Source organism: Melanostigma gelatinosum (genome assembly GCF_949748355.1).
Source record: "Melanostigma gelatinosum genome assembly, chromosome: 13".
In the NCBI taxonomy this organism is placed as follows: domain Eukaryota; kingdom Metazoa; phylum Chordata; class Actinopteri; order Perciformes; family Zoarcidae; genus Melanostigma; species Melanostigma gelatinosum.
In genome coordinates this window covers 21700026-21715419 of record NC_136646.1, presented here as the reverse complement: position 1 = coordinate 21715419, position 15394 = coordinate 21700026, and the positions used below count along the sequence as shown (strand labels likewise).

Sequence of the window (15394 nt, the reverse complement as noted above, 5' to 3'; positions counted from 1 at the left end):
CACGTTACTGGTGCTTTTTATTCGTACTTTTACTAATTTAGCAAATTGGTTTTTTTATTGACTACTAATTAGCCAAAATCTCAATTCTGTCTCTCTGTCCGTACCACTTTCTACCAATACCTATGGATGCACATTGCACTGAACTCAAGGCTTCAAAACAGCAGTCCACAAACCAATGGGTGTCGTCACGACGACTGTGTCCACTTCTTACATGTAGTCTATGGGTTGCCCGACCTGGACCAGCTACAACAGTAAAATGCTACTTACATATTGATACATCAGTAATAACAATATTAATATCATTTTAAATGATGTATCAGCCACAGAGGTGATGATATGATCTTACTTAATACTTTAATTAACTTAATTTTGCTTCTGTGCATTTACTTTTGAATGCAGGACTACAATGGTGTATTTTCAAATTGTTGTATTGTTACTTTTACTTAAGTAAAACATCTAGTACGAGTACTTCTTGAGTTGAGAACATGTAATTCTCTCAGAAATGTTGCATCTTGAAGTTAATGATTCCATCAGTATTTTTATCACACTTTTATAACACGAGTAATTTGATTACTTGTGGACACCGACGCTGTGCACATTTCACTCTGCTTTCATCAGCTCAGAAACAGTCACCTCATGTCACTGGTACACTGCAGAATATTCTGCTTTCTCTGATGGCGCCTCTCTGAATACAATGATAAGCATGAAATAGAATGAATAAAATATTTGTAAAACAGAAGGCGGTTGGGGTCTTGTCACACAATCTTTCTTAGTCTTGAAAGGATGTTAAGTGGAAACAATCAACTGATGAGTGTTGCCACATGCCTGATTTCATTCGGGGAGTCTGGATTTGATTGTATTCTTGTTGGCAAACAGTAACAAAATGGCTCCTCTTCAGATTCATTCCACAGAGACTTCTCTTCGGGTTTAAGTTAGCACATGAAATGTTTTTTTCTGTTCGGCCTGAAGCTGCTTTTTAATAATTCACGACATGTTCTATGCAGACTACTCTGTAAAATGTCATGCTCCTCCTTCTGCTCTGGAAATCAATCCAGTGTTTTTGCCATCCTTTCAATCGGTGGTTGCCATGGAAACGCCGACTTGAAAACAACACCCAGAGGAATTTCTGAATGTTCATTTTCCTTACGCTGAGACGAGAATTCCTCATCGTCCAAACTATCCGGCCAAATTCCTCACCTTCCTGTTAGATAACCAGAATCAAACTGGTAACTTTGTAATCCAGTGCTGGTTGTCAGTGCATGTAACCTGAGGAGATGTTAGTCGTTTATAACTTTGTGCCACGTCACTGTCAAATATTGTAGAAACAAGGCAAACATATTTAAAAACCTTTAAATGCAATCAGAAATGACTTAAAGATCCATCAGTACAAATATTGTAAAGTAATGGATGAAGAAACCTGCTTTTGTTTCTCCGTGTGGACATGATGCTCCGTCCTGCCTGGTCTGACCCGATGTCATGCAGTCCGTTGATGGATGCCTGCTGACAGCAGCTCAGGCCGCATGTCAGAACTTGTGGAGGCAGGGACGTGTCCGACTGAAGGGACGTGTCCGACTGAAGGGACGTGTCCGACTGAAGGGACCTGTCCGACTGAAGGGACCTGTCCGACTGAAGGGACGTGTCCGACTGAAGGGACCTGTCCGACTGAAGGGACGTGTCCGACTGAAGGGACGTGTCCGACTGAAGGGACCTGTCCGACTGAAGGGACGTGTCCGACTGAAGGGACGTGTCAGACTGAAGGGACGTGTCCGACTGAAGGGACGTGTCCGACTGAAGGGACGTGTCCGACTGAAGGGACCTGTCCGACTGAAGGGACGTGTCCGACTGAAGGGACGTGTCCGACTGAAGGTTGGGAGGTTGCATCTTGAATCAGGATTGTTTTCTACTCACACTGGCGATGATGCATCTAGGTTTGCAATTGAACCAGTGAGTAAATAAACGAGGGGAAAGTCAGTACTTCACTACCAAGGTGTTAGTACCTCCCATAACAGGAGCCCTTCTGATCCTTTATTAGAGGTGCAGTAGCTAACAGGTGCTCGCTAGATAGATTGATGGTTGCCTGGAGGTACAATAATTGGGAAAGGGGATTGGGTTAAAAAGAGCATGAGAGCCAAAGGACGACACATCCACATGTGGACATTGCATTCTCAATACTATTATGTAAATATGAAGATAAGTCTGCACGTGTCAGGAGGAGTCCGATAAATAAAAAAGAAATATATTCATTAATCTGCTTTTAACATCAAGTAGGAGAGACTTTCATGCATTTCATGATACCTTTTCCTGTTGGCCAAGACTGTTCAATGGTCATATAACTGTTTCTAAACCCTCCAAATCTGTTAACCACTGAGATCCCTCCACTATTAGGCATTAATGTTTAGCTTGAGGTGGTGTTATTGACACCATGGTCATGAATAAAGATGCACCTTAAACATCACCGAAAGCACAAGATTTGTTACCCAAACCGCGTAGTCTCGCACATCAATATGAAAACGAGTTTTTAACAGATGCATCCAAGTCCTGAAGTGATTAATCTCATTCTAAAAGTTAGATTTGTGGGTTAGTAAATAAATAACATGCTTAGGAATGCTACCCACAAATTACCGCTCCAACAATGTCACACAGACGGCACCATTTTTCTTGTGCTCCTCCTGAATTGATTTTCTAAATTGAAATGTGTTCCCTCTCAGCAGGCAACGGTTTCACTCACTACATAACAAGCCATGGTGAGGATTATTGCAAGTGCAAAGGTCACTGCCTCATTTTAAGACTGATCTGGGTGTATGTGCAGCGATCGATGCTGTGCAGGGTTATTTGTCAGGTGATTGTGAACACTTTACCGGCCGCTGCAGCCTCCCTACATACCTCCGCTCTGCAATCCTTTTCTGCAGTGTAGAGTGAACATTAAAGTGATTGTGGCGGAGGAGTCCTCCCTCGGGGGAGAGCGGTTGGGTTGGATGAGGGGAGGGGGGGAGGGGAGGCGGAGAAAGAGTAAGATACCAGCAACACAGGCAGATAGCGACGCACACAGGGAGAACAGGCTGCGGCGTAGAGAGTATGCGCACGGAAGCAGGTCTGCTGGGAGTCTCGTTCTTGATCTGAGAGGAAGCTTTGGATGCTGGCCAGCCATCATCAGCCCGGTAGGTTTATCATGCTGCATCTGCCATGAGCTGCATGCTGATTCTGCTGCTGGTGTGGAATGGAAATGCTGGTAAGAGCATTTGCAGTTCACATTTATGACACACAATCAGCATCTTCTTTTTATTCATCCCATTACAAGATGCAGAAATGTTGAAGTTGCTCGGCAGATACCTAAAGTTATGTTTTTAATCCGTGTTACCACCTGCCTTTAATATCACATGACTTATTCTGCCGTGGTTTATTGATAAAGATGCAAAATATGGGCATGTATTCTGTTGTCTTATGTGTGCCCGCTCATCATTTATCTTAATGCTGAGGACTCTCCTGTGAAAATGAAGATGTTTTCCCACAGAGTCTGGTGTGGGTTGTGCTACAGCCCCATCATCACCCTCCTAATCTCTGCCTCTGCTGTTTTCACTTTTCATTGAATCATTTTCCAAAAACTCTAATTGTGCCCTTTACGACAGTCACACCGAGCTCAGTCAAATGTCCCACACGCTCTGTTACCAGCTCATAAAGCTCCCATACTGCATGTATGCCTGTTTGTTCTGATCCCCCCCGAGACTCTCGCACAGGTTCTGACCGGAGTCGAAGCCCCGATATCCCACTGCAGTCGGATATGTATTATCAGTCCATATTGTCTTTCTTTATGGGAAGAATGGGGAATCAGCCTCACCATGAAAGAGGCTGCTTAAGTCAGGCATTGACACAGAGCTATGAGGAACGTTGCTCTGCAGCACCGACCAGCCGATGCTATAAAACCCTTTATGAGGTTTAGAAGAACACATTCCGACAATCTCCACTTCAGAGTGTCATTCATTTGCCTGTAATCAGTGCATCCTCTTCATTTTGCTCTCAGTCACGAGTGTGATTGTGCAAATAGACTGGCATCACACTCAAAGGCTGTTGAAAGTTGAATAATGTTTGATAATTCATTTTATGCTGGTTATTGCTGAGATTTGAGTATGAAAGCCAGAGGGAGCTTTAAAATACTCTCACAGGATATCAGTTGGTGTTGGTCTGTATTCACAGAATATTAGTTCCCTGTATGCTTTTGCTTTACTGTCATGAAAAGACAACACTTCTGTGATCGTCATCATCAGACACAGCCGAAATAAAATCGAATCTGCCCATCAACAAGTTGCTTTGCTGCAGTCTGAGCTTCTCAGCGCTGCTATTTCATTTCAGCTTCATGACTTTTGTAAATGATCACATTTGTTCTGCCACAGATCTGTGATGGGGCATTATATAATGATGCGTCATGTCTTGCATATAAAAAGCCAGTCTGTTCATTTAGGTGGGATAATTAGCAACCTTCATTCATGCCGATTCAGTTCAACTCAGCTCAAGCTACATTCCTGCTTCAGGGTGATTCCAAGAAAAATTATTTCGTCTGAAAAAACCTTATGGTTGTAGCCTTAGCTTGGCATATGGGGTTATCAAGTATGTGGGTTGTTTAATTGCCGGCACACCATCAATTCTGTGGAGTTTACCAAGGATTTAACAGAATTGGATCCACATTCTCTACTGTAACTCAATTTGGGTTTTGTTTCCACGCGAAAAAGGCTCAGACAAAATTGACATTTCCAAATGAAAGCCACCGTTTGAAGGCGATGTGACATGGACTTTTTTTTCCCCATTTAGGAGCCGTCAGCGATGAATGAACAAGCGTTGCTTGGAAGTCTGCATTGGCAGAAAAATGGGAATTCCCTCGATTTGTTTTACCAGAAATCAGCATGAAGATCTGATTAAAATACACTTGAAGCAGATATGCTGCATCTGCTTCCAGCTGCCCATCATCACACCCGAGGTTTTTGAACAGCAGTTGGTATTGTAGTTTCAGGTGTGCTCTTTACAACCTCAACAAAAGAATTGCAGTAATAATACAAGATGCGAATGCCTCGACATAACCAAGTACTGTGGTTGCCTCGACATAAGTACTTTCGTCAGTTTTTGTTTGGTTTCAATTTGGTCGTAGTTTTGTTTTACTAAATCTAACCAAGTCGGTTGGTAGGATTTTTTTGTTTTGTTTCAACATACGACGTTAACCACGTGTTTCAAACTGTTTACTGAGAATGTACGTTTCCCTCGAAACATGATTGAGAGTGCAGCGTAGTATGGGAACCTAATGTTGTAGAGGACAGGGTTGCACAAATAGTTCAGAAACAGGCAAACAAAGCTCTGTGTCGCAACAAAAGAACAGAGCTCGAGATAAATGGTGAATGCTTTATTGGGGAAGTGAGAACAGGTGAGCATGAGGTGAGAGGAGTGCAGGACTAATGAGGGACAGGTGAAACGAATCAGGGCGGGGCAGACAATCAAAAAGGCGGGAAAACACACAGACGGGAAGTAAAACAAAACATGATACATGAGTGCACTTTCTAAATAAAATGAAGGACCATGGCAGTTTATCTACTACTAAATGCTCTTGTCATGTCACGTCCTTGTTCGGATTTAGTCTGTAGCTCGCTGTAGCTCATCTACTTCACCATCAAGAGCACCTCTTTACTTTCAAGCCTCAATTTTGCACGACTCGCCAGCCTGAGAGAGGCTGCTTCTATAAAACTGCAACACGTCAGAGGGTCCAATGTGACGCCATTACTGGTCAGAAATTGCAGGGCTTAGACACTGCTTACCGTGAATGGATGATGTGTTGTGGCTCAAAGCAAAGCAAATCCCCCAGCTGAGATGGACTCCTGCTCTTTATCTTTATAGAGAGTGAACATAACAGAAGATGGCACTCAGCCATCTCTGGTTTTAAAACACAATTTCTTGAATCAGAGAGGAGAGGAGGCCAATTGCTGGCTGCAAGTGGCTCTGCTCACTTATTAAAAAACCGTATGTTCATATTTGAAGCCAACTTATCTCCGCGATGTACATGGAAAAGCATCAAATCTTCACTTTAAAGGGGACACTCATTTCTAAAAAATATATATGAAATAAAAGCCGTAATTCAAAGTGTGAATGTGGCATTACCATTTAAATGAGGCTGGTAACATCTCCATTTCGATTGACTTTGCAACCCTATTTTTAATTAAACAGTGAAAATATTCCCTGGACACATTGGGCAATGCATCACCAGCCAATTAACAACAGCCTCTCACTCTTGTCTTAATAATATGCGTGACATGCCTCCACTGGGGACGAATTGGATAAAGAAATATTCTGGTGCATGCAGGTTTGAAACACCACATCACCGGCGATCGAGACGGAAGACAATAGAATTAAGGATCAACACTGTTACTGTAAAGCCGGGTAGGTCTTTTTTCACTGGTACAATCATTAAAAAACAAAAGCAGCATGTGTTTACATTCAGTGGACCTTCAGTAGCTAGCGTAGCATAGCAGTGCTAACGGACTCTGCTAATGTTAGCTCCACAGGTTTTAACAAAAAAGGTAACATTTTAGAAAGGTATATCCTTCCAACGTTTCTAGGTAACCTGTATCACTGCTACACACCATTTAACCATGACTATCTACAAATCCACAAACCCAGCCTGAAAATGAGTAAAATCTGAATTAAATGAGCACAGTCGAGGAGTTGTCAGACCCTGGTCAGAGCTGGCTGAAGCTACGCTTTGATTGGCCAGCCTGAATTTGAGGTACAGTACTGTCAGTTGATGTGATTGAAGATTTCCACCCGGAAGACGTAGTAAAACAATCAAAAGCTCTAAGATAGTGATTATAAATTATATTCATCATACATCTTCTCTCTTCTCTTGTTTCATATTTCAGAAATGTCTGACTTTGAGGATTTCGGCTGGCCGGGAGGGCTGGCGAATGTTTCTGAAAGCTACCAGCTGAACCCGACCAGTGTGATTGTATCGGTGGTTTTCTCCCTCATCTTCCTGCTGGGCACCATCGGCAACAGCCTGGTGCTCGCCGTGCTTCTGCGGAGCGGGCAGGTGGGCTACAACACAACCAACCTGTTCATACTCAACCTGAGCGTGGCCGACTTCTTCTTCATCATCTTCTGCGTCCCTTTCCAAGCCACCATCTACTCTCTGGAGGGCTGGGTGTTCGGCTCCTTCATGTGCAAAGTGGTCCACTTCTTCATCAACCTCACCATGTACGCCAGCAGCTTCACACTCGCTGCCGTCTCTGTTGACAGGTGTGTTGATGATCAACCCATATGAGGCAGTATTTAATTATGCGCGTAAACAGCATGTCATAAAACACAGCAAATACTTGCTTTTTGCTAAATCATATACACCCACCCACGAGGGTTAGGGTTAGCTGTGAAATGATGATCAGCAACATCCATAAACAAATTACCTTGAAATAATTATTGTAAACAAATGAGAGAACAGGAGGGTGATTGTTAGTGTTGCATTTCCCATGAAGCCCTTTTATTCCTGTTTCAAAAGGTTGTTTCTACTGGGGCTGCAACTACCGCGATGATTATTTCCATTGTCAATTAATCTGTTTAACATTTTTGCAATTAACTAATTTATTTTTTAGTCTCTTTAAATGCAAATATGAATCCAGATTCTGCCTATTTCATGTTTTGAGAAACATATTTTACAACATGACAGCTATAGGTCACACACTTACTCACAGTAAATACACTACATGACACATCCTCATACAACGGTTCATGTGTTATCTTATGAAAAAGTCATTCCACATTTTTGTGCGTTTTCCTTCAAAACACCATCTCCATGAATCATATCGGTATGAGCAAATTTATACGACATCGAAGAGTATCGAACCTAAAATAATCATGAAGGAGGGCTGTAAGGTGGCATTTATTCAAGTCCACACTTGTATACCCCGGAGGTGCACAGTCATGTAAAAGACCAATAAGACCTTACAGAGATGCTGCATATGTAATTAACCATCTTATGAGAAAATTAAAATGACATCCCTTGCAGAGGGAGCGCGAAGCCATCATTATAGTTGTTGGGAACGTTGTCAGCTCAGTCAATATGGACAGAGTCGGTGTGCAGCTGCCCTCTGCAGCCGACACCATTTGCTCACACTGGCTGTATTAACAATTTAGAGAGTTCAATGGATCTTTCAGCCTACCGGCGAGACGTTTCCTCCTCAGTCTGGAAAAGAGCAGCGACAACCGGGTCGGGATCTTAACGGATTTCTGCTGTCTTCCTCCTCAGTTCCTGTGTAACCAGTTTAAAAAAAACAACAGCTTACAGTTACACTTTAGACCAGGAATCCCCAGAAGGAATGAAATCACAGTTCAGCCTGAATGAACAGCAGCACACACACACACACACACACACACACACACACACACACACACACATTTAATGGAAAGTATTTGCTGCTACAGTGAGCCGCCCAAAGGCAGATCATACGTTGACTGTGATTTTATGCCAGAGACATATCCCATGTGAAAATGATTCAATAAAAAACGAAAACAATTTGCCAGTATAGCTTCTAATCAGGGAGTTCATTTGCACAAATACTTGACTTAACAAGTAACTGAGGTAATGGAGGACAATATATCATTTGTGCCTCCAACTCCAATAAATGGGAAACTCAATTTCTCGATTTGTTTTTAACCTCCTCATTAAAACAAACAAAGTTGAGGCTGCAGTTACGCATGTTTGGTCAAAAATCCAATATGATCACTCAGTGATGCATTTGGGAAGAGAAGACGGAAACAGCATGTGGATTGAGCCAGTACATCGTGAAGTATGGATCTGTCATGAAAACATCAGGCTCTTTCTTCATGACGATCCGATCCCACTGAAAATCCAACAAAAACCCTTCTGTGGATATTACAGCCAGTTTGACATATTTCCCCGAGGTGTTTTGTATTCAATGAAACCCACAAACGACTGAGGTGTGACTGATTATCATCCAACACAGAAGCCTCAGTGTGAGCCACGATGCTCGTAACAGCGAGTGTGTAGGTGGCAGCTTCCTTAGTGGATATTCCCTTCATATCATCAAACTAATGGGGGCGTAAAACCACAATCAATTGTCACGTTGTCTTCCCTCAGACAATGCTCTCTGCATCGTGACGTAACATCTCATTCGTAATATGCCAGCTGCACCGTTGAAACCAGAAAAGGATTACATTTCGAGTTCAATTTGTGATCCACAACTGAAATGTAATACTGGAATCAACTTTCAACATTTAGTCTCCGCTTCATTTAAGCCAAATTAAATTATTTCTGAGAGTAGACACCTCAAAATCAAATTTTTCTCCAGAATACTCTTTTTATTCAATCGGAAAAATCTGATATGAGTGTCTCGTTAAAGGATTTTGCGGCCTCCCCACTCTCTCCATCAACCATCAGTCAAAACATTGAGTAAAAACCAGCGTGGACGAAACACAACCCATCGTACGTTTCTTCAAACGACAGGATTCGTTGAATGTCGACGTCTCTGAACCAAAAATATGATTCATAAATACATTTCACATTCAGCCTCGTATCACTCTTACAGAAACGCACGATGCCACGTGGATAACATCGATTGGTAAGGTTTAGGGCAACATAACTACTTGGTTAATGATGCTAAAAGATGTTTTGTGTTGAAATAATAACGTGTCAATAGAACTACTAACAGAAAATCACAAGCGCCCTCAGCAGACTTTCTTATGCAGGTTACGTAACAAACGTAAAGTCATCGTGCACTTTTGGTTTCACTGGGCTGACTAGTCATTGATTCCTGACCTCGTAAACTATTTTTAGCTTCTGTCATACTATTGTTATATTAGTACACATTTTTTCCACCAAGTGTTCTTTCAGCCTATAAGGATGACACTGCCCCACACGGCTCAGCACCACGTGGTTTGGATCACGTGCCACTGTGTTGTCTGTTCGTAGGTACCTGGCCATCCGCTACCCGCTGCGCTCCAGAGAGCTACGGACTCCGTGTAACGCGGTGGTGGCCATGGTGATCATCTGGGGTCTCTCTCTGGTCTTTGCCGGTCCTTATCTCAGCTACTACGACCTGATCGACTACGCCAACAGCACCGTGTGCATCCCCGGCTGGGAGGAGCAGAACCGGAAGGTGCTGGACACGTGCACCTTCCTGTTCGGCTACGTCATCCCCGTGCTGATCGTGAGTCTCTCGTACACTCGAACCATCAAGTACCTGTGGACGGCCGTCGACCCCCTGGACGGCATGTCGGAATCCAAGAGGGCCAAACGCAAAGTCACCAAAATGATCATCATTGTCACGGTGCTCTTCTGCATCTGCTGGCTGCCGTACCACGTGGTGATCTTGTGCTACCTGTACGGAGACTTCCCTTTCAACCAGACCACGTATGCCTTCAGGCTTCTCTCCCACTGCATGGCCTACGCCAACTCTTGTGTCAACCCCATCGTGTACGCTCTGGTGTCCAAGCACTTCCGCAAAGGCTTCAAGAAGGTGTTCAGCTGCATCCTCAGTAAAAACGGGAGGAATAAGGTCCACGTGGTCCACGTAGCCAACACCGTGCCCGGGTTCGAAGCAGGATCCACGGAGGTGTCGCATATGAACGAGGAGAACGTGCGACAGAATGAGTGCGAAATGGTTAACAGGCGGATTGGAGAGCCAAGAGAAGCCACAGTGACACTGAATTTGCCCTTTCAACGGCAGACTTGATCAGTGATTCAGCAACGCGTACGGGCTCATTACAGATCGCCTTATGTGAAAGCATGACACTGCAGCAAGAAATGTGTTAAATGCTCATAATGACAGTCAGTGTTTGGTGGCAAAAAGTAGAGATGAAATGAAACACATTTACGCAGATAAGTGTTGAAATACAGTTCATACCCACAACCAAATATGGGTTTGTTTCATCATCTTTGTCAAATATCCACTCCCATAATGTTCCACTGACAGATAAACACTCAGTCACAAAGGTTTGATACTAAGAATAAAAATGTTTCCACCATTTGCCTTAACTGTGGCCTGAAGCTTGGTATATATTTAAAGGTCCAGTGTGTATTGTCTTATCTTAACAGTGATATTGCAACCAACTGAGTACCCGTCGGCTCAACGCCCCCTTTCCAATGGCGTCAGAGAAGCTGGCCTTCAGGCAGGACCGCTGCATGAACGTCTGCGAACAAACAGCTCTGTTTGCAACGTATCACACCAACAACAGCACACAAACGCAGATATTCACAAAGCTCAAACGCCGGTGTGCTCCCAGTGTCAACAATATCAAAGTGTGCGGGCATTCTGCTCATCTTTGTTGGTTACTTTGTGATTTCGCGCAGTTGGCCCACATTTCCCCGACCTTGCCACGGTGCTGCCACAGACCACCACCTATTCTGCCTTTATGGACACGCCGGATCTGCGTTCAGGTCGTCGGAACGACCCAACCCCGTCTCCTACAAAACATGTTTCCGTGACATAACTCACAATGCATGTTGGGAACATCATTTTTAAGGAGATGGGGCTGAATCACTGAATGTAGATTGCTGCCATTGGCGGTCTGTTTTGAAAGGGCACTGTCTGTATTCTTAGCGAACTAAAACAAAACACAACAATTTTTAGGTGATTTCCACGAATGAAAACCTGTGAATGTTACATTCCACTTCTGCTAAAAGGTTTCCATAAAGGCTACACACTGGATATTTAAGTCTTTTCAGCATTTGAGAAGTATTACAGCACTTTTTAAAAGCAGCATAGAATGTGTCCCATAATGTCACCGTGCGTTTCACCTTTCCAAAGGTGTTCAAAGGTTGGTGAATGTATGTCAGCACTGTTTGTTCTTCTGTTTGACCTCAAACAGGTTTTGATAGAGATTCAGGGTCTGAACCTGCTCATAAAGTCTGAAGAAATGGCGTTCCTCTGCAAAGTGGTGCTTCTCCTTGTCAGGTCATCCACAGGCCAGTCATTACAACACTGCAGCATTTCCGAAACCATGTGGGACTGTAGCGTTTATGGTCTTTCCCTCACACAAACTCAAGCGTTGGTCTGATTGCGACTCCTTTTTAAAGTGCTCTTCTCTTATTGAGCTCGTGGTTTTTCTAACCGGAGCAGTTGTTTTGCTCCGTTTTCCTCTGAGTCTTGCATGCAGATGCTGTTCTTTTCTTGTCAAGATATTAGTGGTATATTTGAATGCTATTATGCTGTAACACACAAAAAGATTTTGTGTACAAATATGACATTCAGTTACATTTCAATTTCATACCAGCATTCAAGAATCAGGTGTCAAATACATCTGGGAAGAAGTGTATCAGTTTCTGATGAACGTGAAACAGTTGTTTGTCAAAGACTTTAGATTGAGGTAGAAAACATTTTCTTGCTTTACTTGTATTTTGTAATGATTGTAGGCATGTTTCTCTATGGTGTGAAATATTATATATTTAAATGAGTATTGTTTATCAATGGGTGCACTGAAGAGATGTGTGTTTTAAAAGACGTGTGTTTTGTGTATTTAAAAGCTGTGAAATGATGATCAGCATTGACATGGCTTCTCTCTCCAGATGAAAGCAGATCCTCAGTACATCTCTCTTTCTCTCTGTGTTCCTCTGTAAGCGTGTGTCCTACCTCAGAGCTGCTGCTTGTCTTTTAGCCGTGTTCTGCTCAGATTGTGTGAAGCCGGAGAAACCAATTTCCAGACAGAACATTCTCCTTCGCACTGACGAATTATTGTTTCTTTGTTTGCTTGCCCGTTGCCTCCCACTAAAGTATCCTCTCTTTCATTATGTAGAGTTTTGAAATGTAACAGCCTGTAGATTATAAGAAGAATATATATATATATATTTAAATAGATATTCATCAAAATGTTTTGGAACACAATGTAATATATATACATGACCAAATAAAATATTTTCTGCTGTGAGATAGATCTATCCAGCCATCCATCTTTGAGGGGTTTGCAGGGAGTGATGAGAAGCCAAAGAAAAAAAACAGGAAATATCAATTTGCTTCTTGTCGCTGCTTTAAGCTTCAAGCCGCTGTTTCCTGCTGCAGGACTAAGGAACGACATGAAGCCGAGCAGAGCAGCCCTCTCAAGAGATCACCGAGATCTCTGGCTGTTTCTCTGAGCAGAGTCAAAGGCGCCACGTTGCACTTGAAGACACCGGGGAGTAAATGAAGCTTGCGTTGTCGTAAAAGAAGCACACCGACTTGGCATTTACACAACGATGTTCAAAACTTTTCACCTACCGGTGAGCTGATTGTTCTACCCGATGTGAATCCTTTGTTTCTGAAATAAGGTGCACATCTTCACTGCATTCAGGCTGGCAGTGTTAAAGATTTGAGGGAACACGGTGAACCTTCAGCAAACACAGGGAAACAAGGGGAAGCTAATCAGAGAGGCTCGTAAGGACAATGGGTGAGACCCTGGAGGAAGCAATCATTGCTTCAACGACGGCTGAAGATGTTGAAGCTATATGGAAGTCACCAGGTCGGCAACACTGACAGCCATGTTCCTTAAAGGCCTGAAGCGATGGGCTATTGTTAGAACTTACAGCGGTCAAGCTAGCAGCCTGTGGACGACTCCAGTGACGCACTATTAGTGCACATGCAGAGTGCGTGCAGGTGGATGGGGAGACAGACAGGCAGGTATAGGCTGTCCAATTATTTCATTGGTGCCAAATGAAATGAAAACGCTAATATCAAGAAATGAAACATCAGACAGAAACTGACCTTTTCTTACAGAGAAATCTCCCCCACAGTAACATTAAGAAGCAGCAGGATGAAGTCCTACGACGTGTGGAAGTACTGCGTCAGACACCTCCAGTGAAGCTTTGTTCACGACACACACTTTTATTTGACACTGCAGTATCTTAACTGCCCTAAACATCCAGTTCCCTTTAACAGCTCTCCCTGAGGCGTTACTGAGTTGTATGAGTCGAGGTAGAAGCAGCACAAGTCCTGGTAATTTGCAGGAAAATTAATAATTTATCCAATTCATGGATCAATGTGTAAACAGCCAGAGAAAGAGAGAGCAGTAGTGTACACATTGATCCACAATTCATTCTCCCAACATCAAATATGTTTGTCCAAAAACTTTTGGTGGAAGAATCTCTGAGATGAACAAAGTATTTTGAATATTGACAGTGAACAGTGCCCTCTTCAGTCTAAAGCCCAACACTGCAGAATGCCGCTGTGAGTTCATCACGTCAGGGGAACCTTTAAAGTGGCAATCTCGAGGATTTCATTTAAATAAAAGTCTGTTAAGTCACTATCCATGGCCTAATGATTGAGCCTTTGACCCACTGATACAAGTATTGCAATATTCATATATTTGTAGCATTAATAAATGGGTGTGTTACAGTTTTTAAACGTGCATAGTGACTTAGCAGACATTTATTTCAAAGAAAATACCACAGAGCCACTTTAAATTCTGATTTACTCAAACACAAACACAGAGCTGCGTGCAGCAAATGACAAACAGTTTGGGTCAGTTACACTCAGAAGTCAAGCGCTGGTTTTATTGCATGTGTTTATTGTCCGGGTACCTTTAAACGGTAACCATGCAAGTTAGTGAAACAGAAACAGGTCCAGGATGCTGAATGTGCTGACTGGGCTGCTGGTTGATGACAAATTTAAGTTTTACATATTTACATATAATAGGTGGAATAGTGACAAACATTTAACAAGAAAGACAAAAAAAAAAAGAAATCTACACAAAAAATATAAAGCAAATCCCCGATATGTCCCCACATCTGTCTGGAGGTCACACAGCAGACATCACCAGCATAGTAATAAAGGCACTCTGTTTATTATATACAGTTCATTGATCTTAAATAAGGGAACTTTTGGGGCTTTCACAGTAAGAATCATAACAGATTTGATACTCTATAGATATTTCAAAAGAAATGAACAATGAGAATCGAGATAATACTTCTAGTATTTGACTTGATCACGTACTCAACAACGTATAATTTAACAAATAAAGGACCACCGGAAGCAGTAAATATATTAAAGCTAAACTGATTTAAGTTAGAAATCTAGAAAAGCAAAAGGCAGCATTTCATCAGAGGAGATGTTCCTCACACTGGGCTTCTATGCAGCAACACGTATGACTCAGCACTCTGGTTTCGAGGGCCGCCATCTTTCTTCCGAGTATTCCTCAACAAAAACTCTTTTGTTACATTTGCATTACTGCGCGATGACGAGGTACAGCGAAAAGAAACATGTTGGCCTTGAATCTTAACGTCGTGTTCCTTCCCCACGGGAGTTTTAGTTCCACTTTCACTATTCCAGTGCATACATATTTATTGTACAACGCCGAAATAGAAGGGACAGGAAATACTGACAGGCGAGACATTTCGCCAGTGTTGCAATAACGAGGTCTAAATGTGCTGCTTTCAAAGATC

The 15394-nt window shown here is 42.7% G+C and overlaps 1 protein-coding gene across 1 annotated transcript; it reads left to right on the top strand.

The window, feature by feature from the left end:
• Positions 1 to 3047: 3047 nt before the first annotated feature.
• Positions 3048 to 10718, top strand: galr2b (galanin receptor 2b; the record flags this gene model as incomplete). Its single annotated transcript, XM_079282729.1, has 3 exons — positions 3048 to 3158; positions 6894 to 7269; positions 9956 to 10718. The coding sequence occupies exons 1-3, from the start codon at positions 3134 to 3136 to the stop codon at positions 10716 to 10718; spliced, it is 1164 nt and encodes a 387-aa protein (XP_079138855.1). The 5' UTR covers positions 3048 to 3133.
• Positions 10719 to 15394: the final 4676 nt, after the last annotated feature.